Source organism: Ranitomeya variabilis, chromosome 2 (genome assembly GCF_051348905.1).
Source record: "Ranitomeya variabilis isolate aRanVar5 chromosome 2, aRanVar5.hap1, whole genome shotgun sequence".
In the NCBI taxonomy this organism is placed as follows: domain Eukaryota; kingdom Metazoa; phylum Chordata; class Amphibia; order Anura; family Dendrobatidae; genus Ranitomeya; species Ranitomeya variabilis.
Genome location: NC_135233.1, coordinates 1,063,066,273 through 1,063,086,025, shown reverse-complemented (window position 1 = coordinate 1,063,086,025; position 19,753 = coordinate 1,063,066,273). Strand labels below are relative to the sequence as shown.

Here is a 19,753-nt window from a genome sequence, read left to right as displayed (position 1 = left end):
AAATATTGATGCGTTTTTTCTGGCGCTCGGATTGCTTTACGAGGAACCCAATCTTGAAATTCAGGCAGAAAAAGCCTTGCTGGCTATTTCTCAGGGTCAGGATGAAGCTGAAGTGTATTGCCAAAAATTTCGGAAATGGTCCGTGCTTACTCAGTGGAATGAGTGTGCTCTGGCCGCAAATTTCAGAAATGGCCTTTCTGAAGCCATTAAGAATGTGATGGTGGGTTTCTCCATTCCTACAGGTCTGAATGATTCCATGGCGCTGGCTATTCAAATTGACCGGCGTTTGCGGGAGCGCAAAGCCGCGAATCCTCTGGTGGTGTTGTCTGAACAAACACCTGATTTAATGCAATGTGGTAGAATTCAGACTAGAAATGAACGGAAAAATCATAGACGTCAGAATGGGTTGTGTTTTTACTGTGGTGATTCTACACATGTTATATCAGCATGCTCTAAACGCCTAACTAGGGTTGTTAGTCCTGTCGCCATTGGTAATTTGCAACCTAAATTTATTTTGTCTGTGACTTTAATTTGCTCATTGTCCTCCTACCCTGTTATGGCGTTTGTGGATTCAGGTGCTGCCCTGAGTCTTATGGATCTGTCGTTTGCCAAGCGCTGTGGTTTTGTTCTTGAGCCGTTGGTAAATCCTATCCCTCTTAGAGGTATTGATGCTACGCCATTGGCGGAAAATAAACCGCAGTTTTGGACACAGGTAACCATGTGCATGACTCCTGAACATCGGGAGGTGATTCGTTTTCTTGTTCTGCATAAAATGCATGATTTGGTCATTTTGGGTCTGCCATGGTTACAGACCCATAATCCAGTCTTGGATTGGAAGGCAATGTCTGTGTCAAGTTGGGGCTGTCAGGGAATTCATGGTGATTCCCCGCCGGTGTCTATTGCTTCCTCTACTCCTTCGGAAGTTCCTGAGTATTTGTCTGATTACCAGGATGTATTCAGCGAGTCCAGGTCCAGTGCTCTTCCTCCTCATAGGGACTGTGACTGCGCTATAGATTTGATTCCAGGTAGTAAATTTCCTAAGGGAAGATTATTTAATCTGTCTGTACCTGAGCATACCGCAATGCGTTCGTATATCAAGGAATCTCTGGAGAAGGGGCATATCCGTCCATCCTCTTCCCCTCTTGGTGCGGGATTCTTTTTTGTGGCCAAGAAGGACGGATCTTTGAGACCTTGTATTGACTATCGGCTTCTGAATAAAATCACTGTTAAATTTCAGTATCCTTTGCCTCTGTTGTCGGACTTGTTTGCCCGGATTAAAGGTGCCAAGTGGTTCACCAAGATAGATCTTCGTGGTGCGTACAACCTTGTGCGCATTAAGCAAGGAGATGAATGGAAAACTGCATTTAATACGCCCGAAGGTCATTTTGAGTACTTGGTGATGCCTTTCGGGCTCTCTAATGCTCCTTCAGTGTTTCAGTCCTTTATGCATGATATTTTCCGGAAGTATCTGGATAAATTTATGATTGTTTATCTGGATGATATTCTGTTTTTTTCTGATGATTGGGACTCGCATGTAGAGCAGGTCAGGATGGTGTTTCAGGTTTTGCGTGAGAATGCTTTGTTTGTTAAGGGCTCAAAGTGTCTCTTTGGAGTACAGAAGGTTCCCTTTTTGGGTTTTATTTTTTCCCCTTCTGCGGTGGAGATGGACCCAGTCAAGGTCCGAGCTATTCATGATTGGACTCAACCCACGTCAGTTAAGAGTCTTCAGAAGTTCTTGGGTTTTGCTAACTTCTACCGTCGTTTTATCGCTAATTTTTCTAGCGTTGTTAAACCTTTGACGGATATGACCAAGAAAGGTTCTGATGTTGCTAACTGGGCTCCTGCAGCCGTGGAAGCCTTTCAAGAGTTGAAGCGCCGGTTTACTTCGGCGCCTGTTTTGTGCCAGCCTGATGTCTCACTTCCCTTTCAGGTTGAAGTGGATGCTTCTGAGATTGGGGCAGGGGCCGTTTTGTCGCAGAGAGGCCCTGGTTGCTCTGTAATGAGACCATGTGCTTTTTTCTCTAGGAAGTTTTCGCCTGCTGAGCGGAATTATGATGTTGGCAATCGGGAGTTGTTAGCCATGAAGTGGGCATTTGAGGAGTGGCGTCATTGGCTCGAGGGTGCTAAGCATCGTGTGGTGGTCTTGACTGATCACAAAAATCTGATGTATCTCGAGTCTGCTAAACGCCTGAATCCTAGACAGGCCCGCTGGTCATTGTTTTTCTCCCGTTTTGACTTTGTGGTCTCGTATTTACCAGGTTCAAAGAATGTGAAGGCTGATGCTCTTTCAAGGAGCTTTGTGCCTGACTCTCCTGGAGTCGCAGAACCAGTTGGTATTCTCAAAGAGGGAGTTATCCTGTCAGCCATTTCTCCGGATTTGCGACGTGTGTTGCAGAGATTTCAGGCTGGTAGACCTGACTCTTGTCCACCTGACAGACTGTTTGTTCCTGATAAGTGGACCAGCAGAGTCATTTCCGAGGTTCATTCCTCGGTGTTGGCAGGGCATCCGGGAATTTTTGGCACCAGAGATCTGGTGGCTAGGTCCTTTTGGTGGCCTTCCTTGTCACGGGATGTGCGGTCATTTGTGCAGTCCTGTGGGACTTGTGCTCGAGCTAAGCCTTGCTGTTCTCGTGCCAGCGGGTTGCTCTTGCCCTTGCCTGTCCCGAAGAGGCCTTGGACACACATTTCCATGGATTTCATTTCAGATCTTCCGGTGTCTCAGGGCATGTCTGTCATCTGGGTGGTATGTGATCGCTTTTCCAAGATGGTCCATTTGGTATCTTTGCCTAAGCTGCCTTCCTCTTCCGATCTGGTTCCTTTGTTCTTTCAGAATGTGGTTCGTTTACACGGCATTCCTGAGAATATTGTGTCTGACAGAGGATCCCAGTTTGTTTCCAGGTTCTGGCGATCCTTTTGTGCTAAGATGGGCATTGATTTGTCGTTTTCGTCTGCCTTTCATCCTCAGACTAATGGACAAACGGAGCGAACTAATCAGACTCTGGAGGCTTATTTGAGGTGTTTTGTTTCTGCAGATCAGGATGATTGGGTGACCTTCTTGCCGTTGGCTGAGTTTGCCCTTAATAATCGGGCTAGTTCCGCTACTTTGGTTTCGCCATGTTTTTGCAACTCTGGTTTCCATCCTCGTTTTTCCTCGGGACATGTGGAGCCTTCTGACTGTCCTGGGGTAGATTCCGTGGTGGATAGGTTGCAGCGGATCTGGAATCATGTGGTGGACAACTTGAAGTTGTCACAGGAGAAGGCTCAGCGTTTTGCCAACCGCCGCCGCGGTGTGGGTCCCCGACTTCGTGTTGGGGATTTGGTATGGCTGTCTTCTCGATTTGTTCCTATGAAGGTCTCCTCTCCTAAATTTAAGCCTCGCTTCATCGGTCCTTACAAGATATTGGAAATCCTTAATCCTGTGTCCTTTCGCTTGGATCTTCCGGTGTCGTTTGCCATTCACAACGTGTTCCATAGGTCTTTGTTGCGGCGGTACGTTGTACCTGTGGTTCCTTCTGTTGAGCCTCCTGCTCCGGTGTTGGTTGAGGGCGAGTTGGAGTACGTGGTGGAGAAGATCTTGGATTCTCGTCTCTCCAGGCGGAGGCTTCAGTATCTGGTCAAGTGGAAGGGCTATGGTCAGGAGGATAATTCCTGGGTGGTTGCCTCTGATGTGCATGCGGCCGATTTAGTTCGTGCCTTTCACGCTGCTCATCCTGATCGCCCTGGTGGTCTTGGTGAGGGTTCGGTGACCCCTCCTTAAAGGGGGGGTTCTGTTGTGAATTAGACTTTTTTGGCTCCCTCTTGTGGTCACTAGTGATATGACTCTGGGATTGTCTTTCCTCAGTTTGGCACCCACCTGGGTCGTTAGTCCAGGGGTGTTGCTATATAAACTTCCTGGTTTCTCAGTCCAGTGCCTGGCATCGTTGTAATCAGTTCCTTTCTGTTTGCTCCTGTCTGCTGGTCTTGGATCTTGCAAAATTAAGCTAAGTCCTGCTTCCTTGTTTTTTGGTTATTTGCTTTGCTCTTATTTTTTGTCCAGCTTGTACTAAATGTGATTCCTGATTTTGCTGGAAGCTCTAGAGGGCTGGTGTTCTCCCCCCGGGCCGTTAGACGGTTCGGGGGTTCTTGAATATCCAGCGTGGAAATTTTGATAGGGTTTTTGCTGACCATATAAGTCATCTTACTATATTCTGCTATTAGTCAGTGGGCCTCTCTTTGCAAAATATCTAGTTCATTCTTACGTTTGTCTTTTCTCCTTACCTCACCGTTATTATTTGTTGGGGGCTTGTATCCAACTTTTGGGGTCTTTTCTCTGGAGGCAAGAAAGGTCTATCTTTTCCCTTCTAGGGTTAGTTAGTTCTCCGGCTGGCGCGAGACGTCTAGAACCAACGTAGGCACGTTCCCCGGCTGCTGCTATTTGTGGTGCTAGGATTAGATATATGGTCAGCCCAGTTACCACTGCCCTATGAGCTGTTTTTTTGTGTTTGCAGACTTGGTATGTACTTTTGAGACCCTCTGCCATTGGGGTCATAACAGTATATAGCACAGCCACCCAGTATATAACATAGCCACATAGTATATTGTAGAGCCACGTAGTATATTGCACAGGCACGTAGTATATTGCACAGCCACGTAGTATATAACACAGTCACGTAGTGTATTGCACAACTATGTAGTATATTGGTCAGCGACTTAGTATATAGCAGAGCCACGTAGTATATTGTAGAGGCACGTAGTATATTGCATAGCTACGTAGTATATTGCACTGTCGACGTAGTATATAACATAGCCACGTAGTATATTGCACAGTCGACGTAGTATATAACAGAACTCACCTTCCGAAGGCCTATTGAAGTCCTGGCGCCTGTGTGCGGTGCACGCAGCAGCTTCCGGTCCCAGGGTTGGTATAAGCGCAGGACCTGTGATGATGTCGCGGTCACATGACCGTGACGTCATGGCAGGTCCTTCTCGCATAGCATCCTTGGCACCGGAACCTGCCGCTTGCACTGCCGAGGACAGCCGCGACGTCGAAAGGTGAGAATAACCTTTTTTTTTATTATTATTATTTGCAACATTAGATCTTTTTACTATTGATGCTGCATACACACCATCAATAGTAAAAAGTTGGGGACACACAGGGATAATAGCAGCGTTAACGGAGTGCGTTACCTGCGGCATAACACGGCCCGTTACCGCTGGCATTAACCCTGTGTGAGCGGTGACTGGAGGGGAGTATGGGGGCGACGGGCACTGACTGCAGGGTAGTAGGGAGGGACCAATCGGACTGTGCCCGTTTCTGATTGGTCCGGCAGCCATGACAGGCAGCTGGCGAGACCAATCAGCGACGCGGGATTTCCGTGAAGGAAGTTGCAGACAGAAAGACAGAAGGACAGATAGAAAGATGAAAGTACCCCTTAGACAATTATATATATAGATTATAATAATCCTAATTGACTTAAAACGGGAAAGGTTTATTCTGATTTCATGTCAGATATTCAGAAAAACATGCAGATGTGTCTTTTATATAGTCTATGGAAACTTCTGGTTTCAGCTGTAAAGATTTTTGTAATCCAAGCCTGAGGAAGGACCCTTTCCTTTACTTTAGAGGAACTCCGGTCCACCCTGTCGGGGAGTAGTTCTGGTAAGGCTCCTGGTCCAGATGGACTTCCAGTAACTTACTACAAATCCTTCTCATCGTCTCTCCTCCCACGATTACTGAAAACATATAATGATATACAAGGTGGCGATAGTTTTCCCACTCAGACGCTTGAAGCGCGGATTTCACTAATTTACAAAGACGGTAAAGATCAGGAGTTCTGTAGTAGCTATAGGCCGATTTCATTATTGAATGCTGATCTGAAATTATTTGCTAGCCTACTAGCTCACAGAATAGCTGAGTTCCTGCCGACGTTAATCTCTTTAAACCAAACAGGCTTTGTGGGAGGAAGAGAAGGAAAGGATAATACGCACAAAATTTTGCATCTTATGCATTATGCGAAAATAAATAAACTTCCTTTGGTCCTATTGGGAACGGACGCAGAGAAGGCCTTTGACAGGGTGGACTGGACCTATCTCGAGGAGACAATGAGGAGTTTTGGCTTCCCAAACCAAATGATCTCCACTATAATGAAAATGTATAGAGATCCATCAGCCCGAATAAAAATCAATGGCTCCTTGACCGATAGGTTTTCTATTAAAAATGGGACACGGCAGGGATGCCCACTGTCTCCACTGTTATTTGTACTAACAATGGAACCATTACTGACTGTTATATAACAATGCCAAGAAATAGAGGGTATCAAAATAGGGAATACGCACCATAAAACTGCGGCTTTCGCCGATGACCTTTTGGTCCTGATGACTAAGCCCCTCAGAGGTCTAGCTGCCCTGTCGAAGATTTTAACTATCTTTGGTGATCTATCAAATTTTAAAGTGAACATGTCCAAGTCTGAGGCCCTAGACTTAAATATTCCTCAACACATTCTTACTAAGGCGAAAAGCTTATACCCATTTGCATGGCCCAAACGTTACATTAACTATCTAGGGATTAAAATAGGCAGAACAGATAAAGGGCTATTGGAAGACAATTATCACCCGTTACTTAAACATACAATCGCTACCATCCAATCATGGAGGGACCCGTATCTCTCTTGGACGGGTAGAAAGAACCTAATAAAAAGCCTGATCCTGCCCAAATTCACATATTTGTTCCAGGTACTACCCATACACATTCCCTCCACTCTCCTAACCAGGGTTAATTCCATATTCTCTCAATATATCTGGAAAGGAATGAAACCATGCATAGCCTTCCGTACATTGACTTTGCCTAGGCGCTTGGGGGGAATGGGAGCCCCAGATATAAAGAAATACTACTATGCTGCAGTACTATCTCGGTCAGTAGGTTTAATTAGAGACTCCCAAGGAAACCTGGCAACGGATATAGAGAAAGAAATATCTCCTATTCCTATTAGACCACTACTATTGACCTATGCAGGGAAGCATTCATTTCCCACTCACCCCAACCCGCTTACACGTACACTTATAAAAATATGGGCAAAAGCACATAACATTCTTACTCCTCCTTCCTCACCGTTGCTAATCCTCTCAGATATTATAACGCATTCGATTGGGAATAGAGCTAAAAAATATCCAATAGACCAAATGTTAAACGAGGGTACGCTTCTCCTACTATCAGAACTTCGTGAGATACCTGACCTGACGAACCTAAATTTCTTACAATACTCGACACTTAAAAAAACGCTGAAAAGACTACAATATTTTTCAAATATTACGCGCAAGCTTACCCCATTTGAAACCATGTGTGCTAGGACGTCCAGACCCACTAAAGTACTCTCCACGATTTACCAAACACTTATAACGGATGAGTTAAGCATTAAGAGAGCGTACATTCTAGGGTGGGAAAAAGACCTAGGGTACACTTTTACACAGACTCAAGTGGCACACATATATAAATACTCTCACGGACCCACAAGTTGCGTTAAAACCCAAGAAAATTCCTATAAGATAGTATCTAGGTGGTATATATCTCAAACGCAGCTTCGGACCTGGAGATTGTGCCCCCACGCTGACTGTTGGAGATGCAACTTAGAAGAGGGCGGATACCTCCATCTTTGGTGGTCGTGTCCGATGATTCGTGGTTTCTGGAGGATGATGGAACAATTGATTAAAGATGTGACTGGGAGAGAGTTGCAATTGACTCCAGAGATGGCGCTCTTGAATTTCCCTGTGTGGCCTAGATGCACATGGCCCACTATTTTAGCTCAAAACATATTGGCTTCAGCCAAGCTATTGGTCCCCATTTTCTGGAAAACCACGAACGTTCCGACATATCAACAAGTACTGAAAAAAATAGATCAATTGTATCACATGGCTGAACTTGTAGCCTTGGTGAACCATTCCATCCCTAAATTTGAAGGAATTTGGCTACCTTGGATCATATTCAGGTCGTCTCCCGGAATCGATGTAACCAAGGATTGATTGAAACAGAGAGCTGAACTCACGATGCAACCCCCCCCCCCCCCCTCCTTCCACCCCCCCCCCTTCTTTTTTTCTCTTTCTTTACTGTCTTATGTCTATTATATTTACTTTAAAGTATCATTGTGTTTTTATATGTTTCCTTTTCCTGATGGAAAAGATTGCTCCAATTTTCTACTGTTCTTTTTTTTTTAAACTGAAAACGTTGTAAAAAAGGAGCCTCTCTTTTGTTACTGTTAAATTCCTGAGAGTTTATTGTTACATTGTCCATCTGTTACTATACGAATGTCATTATCTTTGTACATTTGCATTATTTTTCAATAAAAAGAACATTGAAAAGAAAAAAAGAAGGACCCTTTCCAAAACGTAGTAATGCTACATGCTCTGAAACATTGATATGCTAACTGAAGTCTCCAATTTTTAAGTATAACCTGTCATGTCCCCCAAAAAGCTATTAACTCACAGATACAGGGTTATCCTAAAGGCTAATATCTTTATAAAGATGTCCTATTTACTGAAAGTGTAAAAAATGGTAGAAAATGTCTTTATTCCTCTCGGGAGCCGCCGGCTTTCAGTCATACAGGTGTGCACAGAACAGCTTCAGTCACCACTCAGTACACTGTGAGCAGCAGCTGTATGCATGCCCAGCACTTTCATTGACAACTTGCTCTGCACAGATGCGCTACAGAGCCAGCTGTCAATCAAAGTCCTGGGGTGTTGCTTACAGCTGCTGCTGACAGTGTACTAAGTGGTGACGGAAGCTACTCTGAGAATGCACCTATGACTAAAAGCTGGTGGCTCCCAAGAGGAAGAAAGTTAATTTTCTCCCAGTAGGCGTACTTTGAATAAAGCAGCCGGATAGCTTTATAATACTATTAACCTGCAGTTTTACCCTATAGCTGCAAGTTAATAGCATTTGGGCACATGACAGGTTCCTTTTAAAGGGTATATGTCTTGTTTCTAGGGAATGCTTATACCAAGCTCCTTCTGTGCCTTTAAAGGAAATTTATAATAAAAAAATTACTTATTTGTAATATCATATTTGTACGTCGTATGTTTAATTTACTTTATTTTTTATTTTGTTTTCTTTCAATATCACTATCTATATAAAAAAAAATCTTGCAATTTTCACACTAGTCACGAGGACTGTCATTAGACTCACGTTACCTGTTTTGTACAGAAGATTTTACAGGAGTCTCATAATCACAGATAGGAATATAAAGTAAAACTTCCCTATACATTAGATAACATAGGATTCTATGTTATCTACTGTATATAGAGGTGTTATCAGTCATTATACAGGAGGAGGAGGTGAGCTGTGACATCACCTATTGTGAATGGTGGATCCTGTGTTATCTACTGTATATAGAGGTGTTATCATTGTACAGGAGGAGGAGGTGAGCTGTGACATCACCTATTGTGAATGGTGGATCCTGTGTTATCTGCTGTATATAGAGGTTTTATCAGTCATTGTACAAGAGGAAGTGAGCTGTGACATCACCTATTGTGAATCATAGATCCTGTGTTATCTACTGTATATAGAGGTGTTATCAGTCATTGTACAGGAGGAGGAGGTGAGCTGTGCCATCACCTATTGTGAATGGTGGATCCTGTGTTATCTACTGTATATAGAGGTGTTATCAGTCATTGTACAGGAGGAGGAGGTGAGCTGTGACATCACCTATTGTGAATGGTGGATCCTGTGTTATCTACTGTATATAGAGGTGTTATCAGTCATTGTACAGGAGGAGGAGGTGAGCTGTGACATCACCTATTGTGAATGGTGGATCCTGTGTTATCTACTGTATATAGAGGTGTTATCAGTCATTGTACAGGAGGAGGAGGTGAGCTGTGACATCCCCTATTGTAAATAGTGGATCCAGTATTATCTACTGTATATAGAGGTGTTATCATTCATTGTACAGGAGGAGGAGGTGAGCTGTGACATCACCTATTGTGAATGGTGGATCCTGTGTTATCTACTGTATATAGAGGTGTTATCAGTCATTGTACAGGAGGAGGAGGTGAGCTGTGACATCACCTATTGTGAATGGTGGATCCTGTGTTATCTACTGTATATAGAGGTGTTATCAGTCATTGTACAGGAGGAGGAGGTGAGCTGTGACGTCCCCTATTGTAAATAGTGGATCCAGTATTATCTACTGTATATAGAGGTGTTATCATTCATTGTACAGGAGGAGGAGGTGAGCTGTGACATCACCTATTGTGAATGGTGGATCCTGTGTTATCTACTGTATACAGAGGTGTTATCAGTCATTGTATAGGATGAGGAGGAGGTGAGCTGTGATATACAGTTGATAGCACAGGATACACCATACATAAAAGATGATATCACAGCTCACCCCCTCCTTCCATACAATGACTAAAACACCTATATATAAAGTAAATAACACAGGATCAACACCCGTGGGCGGATTTCTGGCGCAATTGCCGGAAGTGCTTGTTAAATGCCACTGTCAGAGTTTGACAGAGGTATTTAACGGGTTAATAGCCGCGGGTGGATCGCAATTCCGGCTGCGGCTATTCCGGGCACATGTCAGCTGTTCAAAACAGCTGACATGTCCTGGGAAAGATGTGGGCTCACCGCCGGAGCCCACATCAAAGGGAGGGTGTCCGACGTCGGCGTAAATTTACGTCCAGCGTCGGAAAGGGGTTAAAATAGCCTTAGTTTAGTAAATTTTGTTGTCACTATGGACAACAAACTCAGTTTTTCTTTGGGACACTTGTCGTGAATCTGCCCCTTTAACTGCTGATACATGGGATGCAAAACGTACAGTAGTCACTCGGTGAATTAGGCTCAGAACATAATTCTGTACTCACCATACCTGGATTATCATTCATTGGGCCTCATTTATCAACCTGTAAACTGGCCTTGTCATCCATAGCAACCAATCAGAGCTCAGCAAACATTTAGTAAACTGCTCTGGAAAAATGAAAGTTGTGCTGTGATTGGTTGCCGTGGGCAACAAAGTCAATTTAAATAAGACAAATGTGAGAAATTGCCAACGCTTAAAGGGGTATTCCCATCTCCAAGATCCAATCCAAATATGTAGTAGGTATAATAATAATAATAATAGCAAATAACTCCAATTAGAAACGTAATATAGTTTTTCTGATTCACTATGTCTCTTTCCTCATGTGCAGGCATTGAAGGACCTTAGGTATCCATGGTTTCGACCACTAGCAACTAGCTAACTAACTGTCACTATATCAGTGGCCGTAACCATGGATACCCAAGGTCCTGTAATGCCTGCACATGAGGAAAGAGACATAGCGAATCAGAAAAACTATGCTATATTTCTAATCGGAGGTGTTTGCCTATAATATTAATATTACATCTACTACATATTGGGATAGAATCTTGGAGATGTGAATACCCCTTTAATTTTGTATGTAAACCTGGCTTTTTCTCTCCAATCTTCAAGGCTGTTGCCAATATATAGTGCACGGTGTAATCTTGTATATTGTGTACCTAGTCATCCCCCTGTATGTGCTATGCCCCATTATTACTATGTATGCAGAATGCGGAGTCATCCCCGAGAACATTGTGCGCCCAGTCATCACCTTGTGCGTTTTGTGCCCAGTCATCACCTTGTGCGTTTTGTGCCCATTTATAACCCTCTTATGTGATGTGCCCAGTCATCATCTTGTGCGTTTTGTGCCCAGTCATCACCTTGTGCGTTTTATGCCCAGTCATCACCTTGTGCGTTTTGTGCCCATTTATAACCCTCTTATGTGATGTGCCCAGTCATCATCTTGTGCGTTTTGTGCCCAGTCATCACCTTGTGCGTTTTGTGCCCAGTCATCATCTTGTGCGTTTTGTGCCCATTTATAACCCTCTTATGTAATGTGCCCAGTCATCACCTTGTGCATTTTATGCCCAGTCATCACCTTGTGCCTTTTGTGCCCAGTCATCACCTTGTGCGTTTTGTGCCCATTTATAACCCTCTTATGTGATGTGCCCAGTCATCACCTTGTGCGTTTTGTGCCCATTTATAACCCTCTTATGTAATGTGCCCAGTCATCACCTTGTGCATTTTATGCCCAGTCATCACCTTGTGCCTTTTGTGCCCAGTCATCATCTTGTGCGTTTTGTGCCCATTTATAACCCTCTTATGTAATGTGCCCAGTCATCACCTTGTGCGTTTTGTGCCCAGTCATCACTTTGTGCGTTGTGTCCAGTTATCGCCCTCTTATGTAATGTGCCCACCTTGTGCGTTTTGTCCCCAGTCATCATCTTGTGCATTTTGAGCCCATTTATAACCCTCTTATGTGATGTGCCCAGTCATCACTTCTTACGTGTCATCACCCTACATGTGGCACACCCAATCATCACACTGTATGTGGTGTGTGACACTCTGTTCACAGTGCTTAACGTTTGAAAAGAAAATCAACATTTGTTGTTAAAAGAATAGTCTAGAGAACGACAACGATCCGTGACGTTGCAGCGTCCTGGATAGTGATCTCGTTGTGATTGACACGCAGCAGCGATCTGGATCCCGCTGTGATATCGCTGGTCGGAGCTAGAAGTCCAGAACTTTATTTGGTCGTCAGATCGGCGTGTATCGTTGTGTTTGACAGCAAAAGCAACGATGCCTGCAATGTTTTACAATGGTAACCAGGGTAAACATCGAGTTACTAAGTGCAGGGCCGCGCTTAGTAACCCGATATTTACCCTGGTTACCATTGTAAAAGTAAAAAAAAAACACTACATACTCACCTTCTGATGTCTGTCACGTCCCCCGGCGTCCATAGGGTTAAACTGCTTTCGGCAGGAGCGCTGCTAAATGCACGCGCTGCTGCCGAGAGCTTCCCTGCACTGACTGTCAGTGCCGGCCGTAAAGCAGAGCACAGCGGTGACGTCACTGCTGTTACTGCCGGTTGCTGGCGCTGACACAGTCAGTGCAGGAAGCTCTCGGCAGCAGCGCAGCATTAGCAAGCACTCCTGCCGAAAGCAGTTTAACCCTGTGGATGCCGGGGGACGTGACAGACATCAGAATGTGAGTATGTAGTGTTTTTTTTTTACTTTTACAATGGTAACCAGGGTAAATATCTGGTTACTAAGCGCGGCCCTGTGCTTAGTAACCCGATGTTTACCCTGGTTACCCGGGTGCTGCAGGGGGACTTCAGCATCGTTGAAGACAGTTTCAACGATGCTGAAGTCGTTCCCCTGATCGTTGGTCGCTGGAGAGAGCTGTCTGTGTGACAGCTCCCCAGCGACCTAAACAGCGACGCTGCAGCGATCGGCTCGTTGTCTATATCGCTGCAGCGTCGCTGAGTGTGACGGTACCTTAAGTGTGAAGAGATTTTCAGACTTTGCCTTTTGCACATGGAAACACGAGAAGCAATGGAATGAAACTGAAAGGGAGGAGACACAGAATAGATATTAGAAAAATCTTTTTGACAGAGAGGTTGATCAATGAGTGGAGAAGGCGGCCACGAGAGGTGGTGAGTTCTCCTGCAATGGAAGTCTTCAAACAGGCTGGACAGACATCTGTCTGAGATGGTTCAGTGAATCCTGCATTGAGCAGGGGGTTGGACCAGATGACCCTGGAGGTCCCTTCCAACTCTAACATTCTAGGATTCTGTGATTCTATAATTTACTACTATCTTTTTTGCTACCACATTCCCTGTAAATTCAACCATGGGTCTTCCATAATTTGTTTGCAACAAATACCAAACATCAGTAAATTGGTGGAGGCACCAACAAATCATAAATAACAGATGAACATGCCACCAAAAGAGGCATTGGAAAAGACCCTGAGGGTATGGTGAGTCCAAGACCCACTAACAAAGTTCACTTACCAAAACGCTTTAGGGTTTTTGTGGTTCAATTTTTCTAATCAAGGTGCAACCTTAACACTTTTTTACAGAAACACACCAGCTTTGTCGCAATAATGAGACACCCAATAAGAGTGCAAAACATGTTTTACAAAAAAGCAGAGATGAACCTATTCACAGATGTGAGACTGGGCACATTACAGAATGGGAACCCCATGAGCAGGGCACTTTGTAGGCATACAAGCTGGGCATTGCTGGGGCTCAGCTGAGCATGCATGTGTTCTTAATAGGGAGGGGAGAGTAAGCCTTTGGTAATCAAAAGTGGCGGCCGATCATGCTTAAGAATAAAAGGATCGTGCATGTTGAAATTTTTTTGACCCTTCTGACATCTTCCATGAGAGTCAAGACAACATACACTTTGGATGGTTGCTTAGTCATGTCATAAGTGGTGGCTTTAGATGGAATTCTTCACATTGTATGGCCAGAATTACACTCGATGATCTTCTATCCCTCTAATTCATGTTTCCAGATGTTTCACTGGCTGTGAGAAGTTCATCATGGACCAACAGTAAACCTATTGCATGTTCTAATTATCATACATTGGTAAAATATACATCTGTTCATGGGGTCTGTGATGTCTGAGATCTTAGCCTAAACTGTATACCTTCTATTGACATGGGAACAGCCTTCAGGATCCCGGGCCATAAGGTCATTCATTGGTGGTGAGCAATGAGACCTGTGTGATGTAGCAGCACAGGTTATAAAGCTCACGTGGATATTTAAGTGGATCTCGTCCAAAATCCAGATCAAAACCCACTTCAGATATTCTCACTATTGACTTGAATCAGAAATTCACATTGCGCTTCATACAGCAAAGTTTTTTCCTACAATTTTTGAAAACCTCACTATGGAAATAAAAGAAGACATTTGTGAATCCTTGACCAAACTTGACACCAAAGTCAAAAGACTGCAAAAAACGGAGTACCTGCCACAGTTTTTCTTTTTCTTCTGTGCCCCATCTATCCAAAGTTATACCTCCCACTAAAAATGGTGCAAATTTTCCCTTCAGCCAACTGGGTGTTTACCACTTTATGGGCGTTTGCGTTTTCTCCTATGCTGCTAGCCAATTATAACATGGCTGCACCCACAAGGAAGTTCTGTGGCATATGCCCAATTGGTTGAAGGGAAAATTGCACTATTATTACCAGGGACATAACTTTGGAATGGAGGACCAAAGTTGAAAAAGAAAAATATTCCAGAATCAGTGCAACAGCACCAATTCTAGCAGATACTCAGTTGAGATTAACTACCATAATAATCCAATAAAAGGTTGTCTTTAAAAATCCGACACCTGGAAACCTCATCAAGAAACACAAGTATTTTGAGTTGAATTTCTCCTAATTTCATGCAAAAAAAATTCCTAAAAAAAACCCTCAGTATGAACATAATACCCCAAGAACCTTGCATGACTGGATATGTCTTCAGTCCATGAACTCAAATCTATACCAATTATTACATTTAAGATGCTGTTATTTAGATTCCCCAGAACACCTTCTACAAGAATTGTCATCAGTCAAGTTTTGATATGGTTATAGTACTATAAAAAAAATCTATAGACTTTACTAAACAGAACTCATTCCAGTTCATGGATTGAGGACACATTTGGACCAAAACTTTTACCCCTTTACTTTCAGCAGCCACAGTCCTTAATCATCTCACATTTATTGACTATATAACAGTAATTTCCGTAAATAATTAAGATATGAAACTATTATCATAACATTATAAGAATATAAGGAATACCTGCTGACTTATAGTAATATAAGGTGGGTCATCAGAAGATGGATACGGCAAAACTTTAGAGTACATCTTCAAAGAATCTTTTGCTCCTGAAGGATGAACTTGAAAATGTGTCATGCCCTCAGTATCATCCTTGGGGACTGTTGAAAAATGATTCTCGTTTGTTTCTTGAAGGTCATTGTTTGATCTCTGAGAAAATGATCTGTGTAATATCTTGGTGGTCATTCCCTTTACCGGCCTGCGAACTGTTGGCTCAGCCTTCAGAGTCTCTACAGTTATAGTACATTCGGCTACCTTGCTGTCATCATTGTCATCCAGACTTGATGTTGGGCTTTCCTCACCACTTGTCCCACGCACAAGATCTCTAATTTTCCGCCTCATACGTGGAGATTTATTGCCAATGTGGTTTGGCATCCAAAACTCTTTGCCAACATTAAGCTCATCACCAAATGGTTTGTAACCACCAATGGTCAAACTAGGTTGATCTGAAGTCAAGTTCTGGCCAGAGTTTAGTCGTGAGGGTATATATTCAATGGGCATTATTTGTCTAGTCGCTAAGTGCACTGTGTATTTTTCAGAAACCAACATATGCACAAACCCTAAATCACTGGTCTTTGGTCTTCCAATCAAAATTAGTAGCAACATATCGGTAAGAAAACATAGTCCTTTGGCTTTTTCGTTCTCTTCAAGACGAATTTGTTGAATATTGGGCATACAAGATGGCGCAATAGGATAAATCAACACCAGGTTGCAAGCGTTAGATGCTACTGCAACTCTTTCACAACGGGAATCGAGAGCTATGATGTCTGGTGAGGAAATACCTGGTATTGCCACTTTTCTGGTGGTTGTTGAGTTCTTCTCAAATGTTATAAGCAAGAGGTTGGACAATTCTGACCTGTTTTCAACTGATATGCTCCTCTGTTTTAAGTTAATGAGCGGACTTGGATCAGACTTACGATGTCTTGCAAGGATCTGGGACATTTCTGATGGCATCAATGATGTGACCTTTAGCATGTCGACTGGCTCAGATTTCCCTGAGTCTATAGAGATCCTCCTGTTGTTCCTGTTTAATTCTTCATCCAACATAAGCAGAGAAGATTGGAAGGTAGATCCTTCAGGGTCCTTGTTTTGGATGTATGGAGATTTCACTGAAGTCTCAGTAGTCACAACCACTTGGTAATCCATAATGGGTTGAAGTGCAACAATTGTAGCATCGATATTAAATATAGGGCAAAAAGTGCAAGGACTTAATGTCTTTTGGTCATCGTTCCAAATGTAAGAGTAAAGAGAGTCCTCCATGGCTACCACCACGCGACTACCGTCTTTTGTCCAGCAAGCAGATCGAATGACACTACTACATGTAATGTCCGCCTTAATGCTGCTACTGCTATTAGAGACTGTATACAAAACAGTGACATCCTTTTTAGTTACAACGCCTAACATGTCTTTTTTTGGGTGCCATATGGATCCTTGTGGTAGAACAGGGAGAGAATCTCCATACTCACAGGTTTGAGAGACAACCAGTTTATTCTTTTCCAATGGGTTGTAGTAAAGTTGCCATATAGTGACATGTTTCTTATGCTGAACAGCCAGCAAAGCTGGAGTATCATTTGCAGGTGCCCAAAATAGGCCATGAACATGTTCAAACTGTCCGATGACCACCGAGCTGCCAAATTCTGCTTCATCCTTTTGGAGGTGCAGAGCTGTGAGGATGACCTGTTTTCCATCTGTCCAGGCTAAACCATGGATGGTGTGAATGGCCTGATGAAGAGCATTCATGCCACATCTCAAGAGCTTTGCTCGCCCCAAGTCCATGTCTTGTCCTTGTACCAAAGTGAAAAGATACAAGAATATTTAAGGTTTCATTTCTTTGAAGGAAGCTGATGTCTGAATTCCTGAGATCTTCAGTTGTTAAGTAGTAGTACCATGTCCCATGTTGTCTTGTAAAAAGCCACCACGACTACTGCAGAGTCAACCTCCTTGCCAGCATATTCTGCCGTGTTTACGTTTATCCCTGGAAGACTTAAACCCCCGAAGATTCAAAGAAGGTTTAGCTTATTACGCCTTACTTAGGAAGCAAAGCTGTCTGCCCCTCTCTAAATATAACTTTTTAATACATTAACCCCTTCTTGGAAGAAGATAACAGATTATGACATAACCTACCAGCAGAAGTCAGGGTGTTATGTGAGTTTGCATGTAGATCCCTTTTAGTTCTTCAATTAAATTAGCAAAAGAGGTCAAGAATTAATCCTCCGCTACAAGATAAAACTCAATTTCAGAAGTTGTACAGAGTTCAATGAGTGCTCATTCCTAAACTTAAAAAAAGATTTATTTATGTGCAGTATCTAGTTAGAAAAAGCAGTAAAATTCTACATCTATTTAATTGAATTGGATTTTACCACTGCTATTTTTCACATTGTATGGATCAAAGAGAACGCTCCATTAATACTATTGGTATGGTCCTGCTTTCGGCTTATCGTGTATCTATCTACGAGATAAACAGATCGACAATTAGGTTAAAGTCACACCAGAGTACATTTGAGAGAATCAGACCAATTTTGCTATGCTGGACTCTGATTAGAGTTTGATCAGAGTGTGAACAAATTTTCTTTGATGTGGAGAAGATGGAAAAAAACAATTTTCGTATGTTCTCCATTCTGTCAGTCAGATGTCACCCGAATGCAGTCAGATATTTTCCACAGACTCATTGGCTTGCATGGTAGAGTACAAATTACGAATATCGGATCAAACATTGACATGTCATGATTTTTCCCTCAAACATACTCAGTCTGAGGAAAAAAATCGGACATACGCACATTCCCATTGCATAATATTGGTCCGAGATGTTTTGTTGAATCGCGCTCGAATAGCTAAACCTATAGGTAGGCAGACTGACATGTAGATAAATATGATATATGCAGGACTGTGCAAAGTTTTAGGCAGGTGTAGAAAAATTGCTGCAAAATAAGAATGATTTAAAAAATAGAAGGGTTAAAAATAAACTATTAACGATTAACAAAAGGCAAAGTAAATGGACAAAAGAGAAATCTGAATTCCATTAATATTTGGTGACCTCCCTTTGTCTTCACAGAGTCTGTGATTTTGCAGGCCAATAGCGAGATGTATGCATAGGGCCACCATCAGGGCATTACTGCCCTCAGTACTGTATGGGGGAACAGAGGGGAACCCGGGCCCAGTCTGGACCCTGCCTCTTATGCTTCTGCTCACCAGGCCCCATGGTGTAATGAAATACTGTGCGTGGCACACACCGCGGTAGTAGGAGCTTTTCTCGGCACTCCACAGCCACCTAATCTGCACGGCTGAGCAGCTCCAGCTTCCTCCGCCCTCTGGACATTTCAGTTGACTCCATAATAACAGGGTCTGTACCACAGGACTGGCGTATAGCAAATGTGGTGCCAATGTTCAAAAAGGGGACAAAAGCTAAACTCGGAAATTATAGGCCAGTAAGCTTAACCTCTACTATGGGTAAAATCCTGGAGGGCATTCTAAGGGATGCTGGAGTATCTGAAGAGGAATAACCTCATGACCCAGTATCAGCACGGGTTTACTAGGGACCGTTCCTGTCAGGCCTAATCTGATCAATTTCTATGAAGAGGTAAGTTCCGGATTGGACCAAGGGAACCCAGTAGATGTAGTGTATATGGACTTTTCAAAAGCTTTTGATACGGTGCCACACAAAAGGTTGATACATAAAATGAGAATAATGGGGTTAGGGGAAAATATGTGTAAGTGGGTTAAGAGCTGGCTCAGGGATAGGAAACAAAGGGTGGTTATTAATGGAGCACACTCGTACTGGGTCGCGGTTAGCAGTGGGGTACCACAGGGGTCAGTATTGGGCCCTCTTCTTTTTAACATATTTATTAAAGGGACTCTGTCACCCCCTCCAGCCATTAGAAACTAAAAGAGCCAACTTGCGCAGCAGTAATGCTGCATTCTGACAAGGTGGCTCTTTTAGTTATTGGCGCAGTCAAAGCAGAAATAAAGCGTTTTATAATTTTGCAAAAATACCTGTCTTTAGCCCTGGAGGTAGGTCTTAACCCCCCTGCTGCACACGCCACACTGCCGTCACTCAAGGTTTCTTGGGCGCCACCCCCTCCGCGCTGTTTCCAAATCAAATCCGGCGCCTGCGCAGTTTTGT

At 43.3% G+C, this 19,753-nt stretch overlaps 1 protein-coding gene across 1 annotated transcript in view; it reads right to left on the bottom strand.

Moving 5' to 3' along the window:
• LOC143808645 (WD repeat and coiled-coil-containing protein-like) overlaps positions 1-17,559 on the bottom strand; it is a 33,428-nt gene extending 15,869 nt beyond the window's left edge. Inside the window, exon 1 of the mRNA XM_077291528.1 lies at positions 15,598-17,559. Coding sequence (XP_077147643.1) covers positions 15,598-17,409 — 1,812 coding nt within the window. The 5' untranslated portion in view covers positions 17,410-17,559. The remainder of the gene's footprint in view (positions 1-15,597) is intronic.
• Between the last annotated feature and the right edge of the window lie 2,194 nt (positions 17,560-19,753).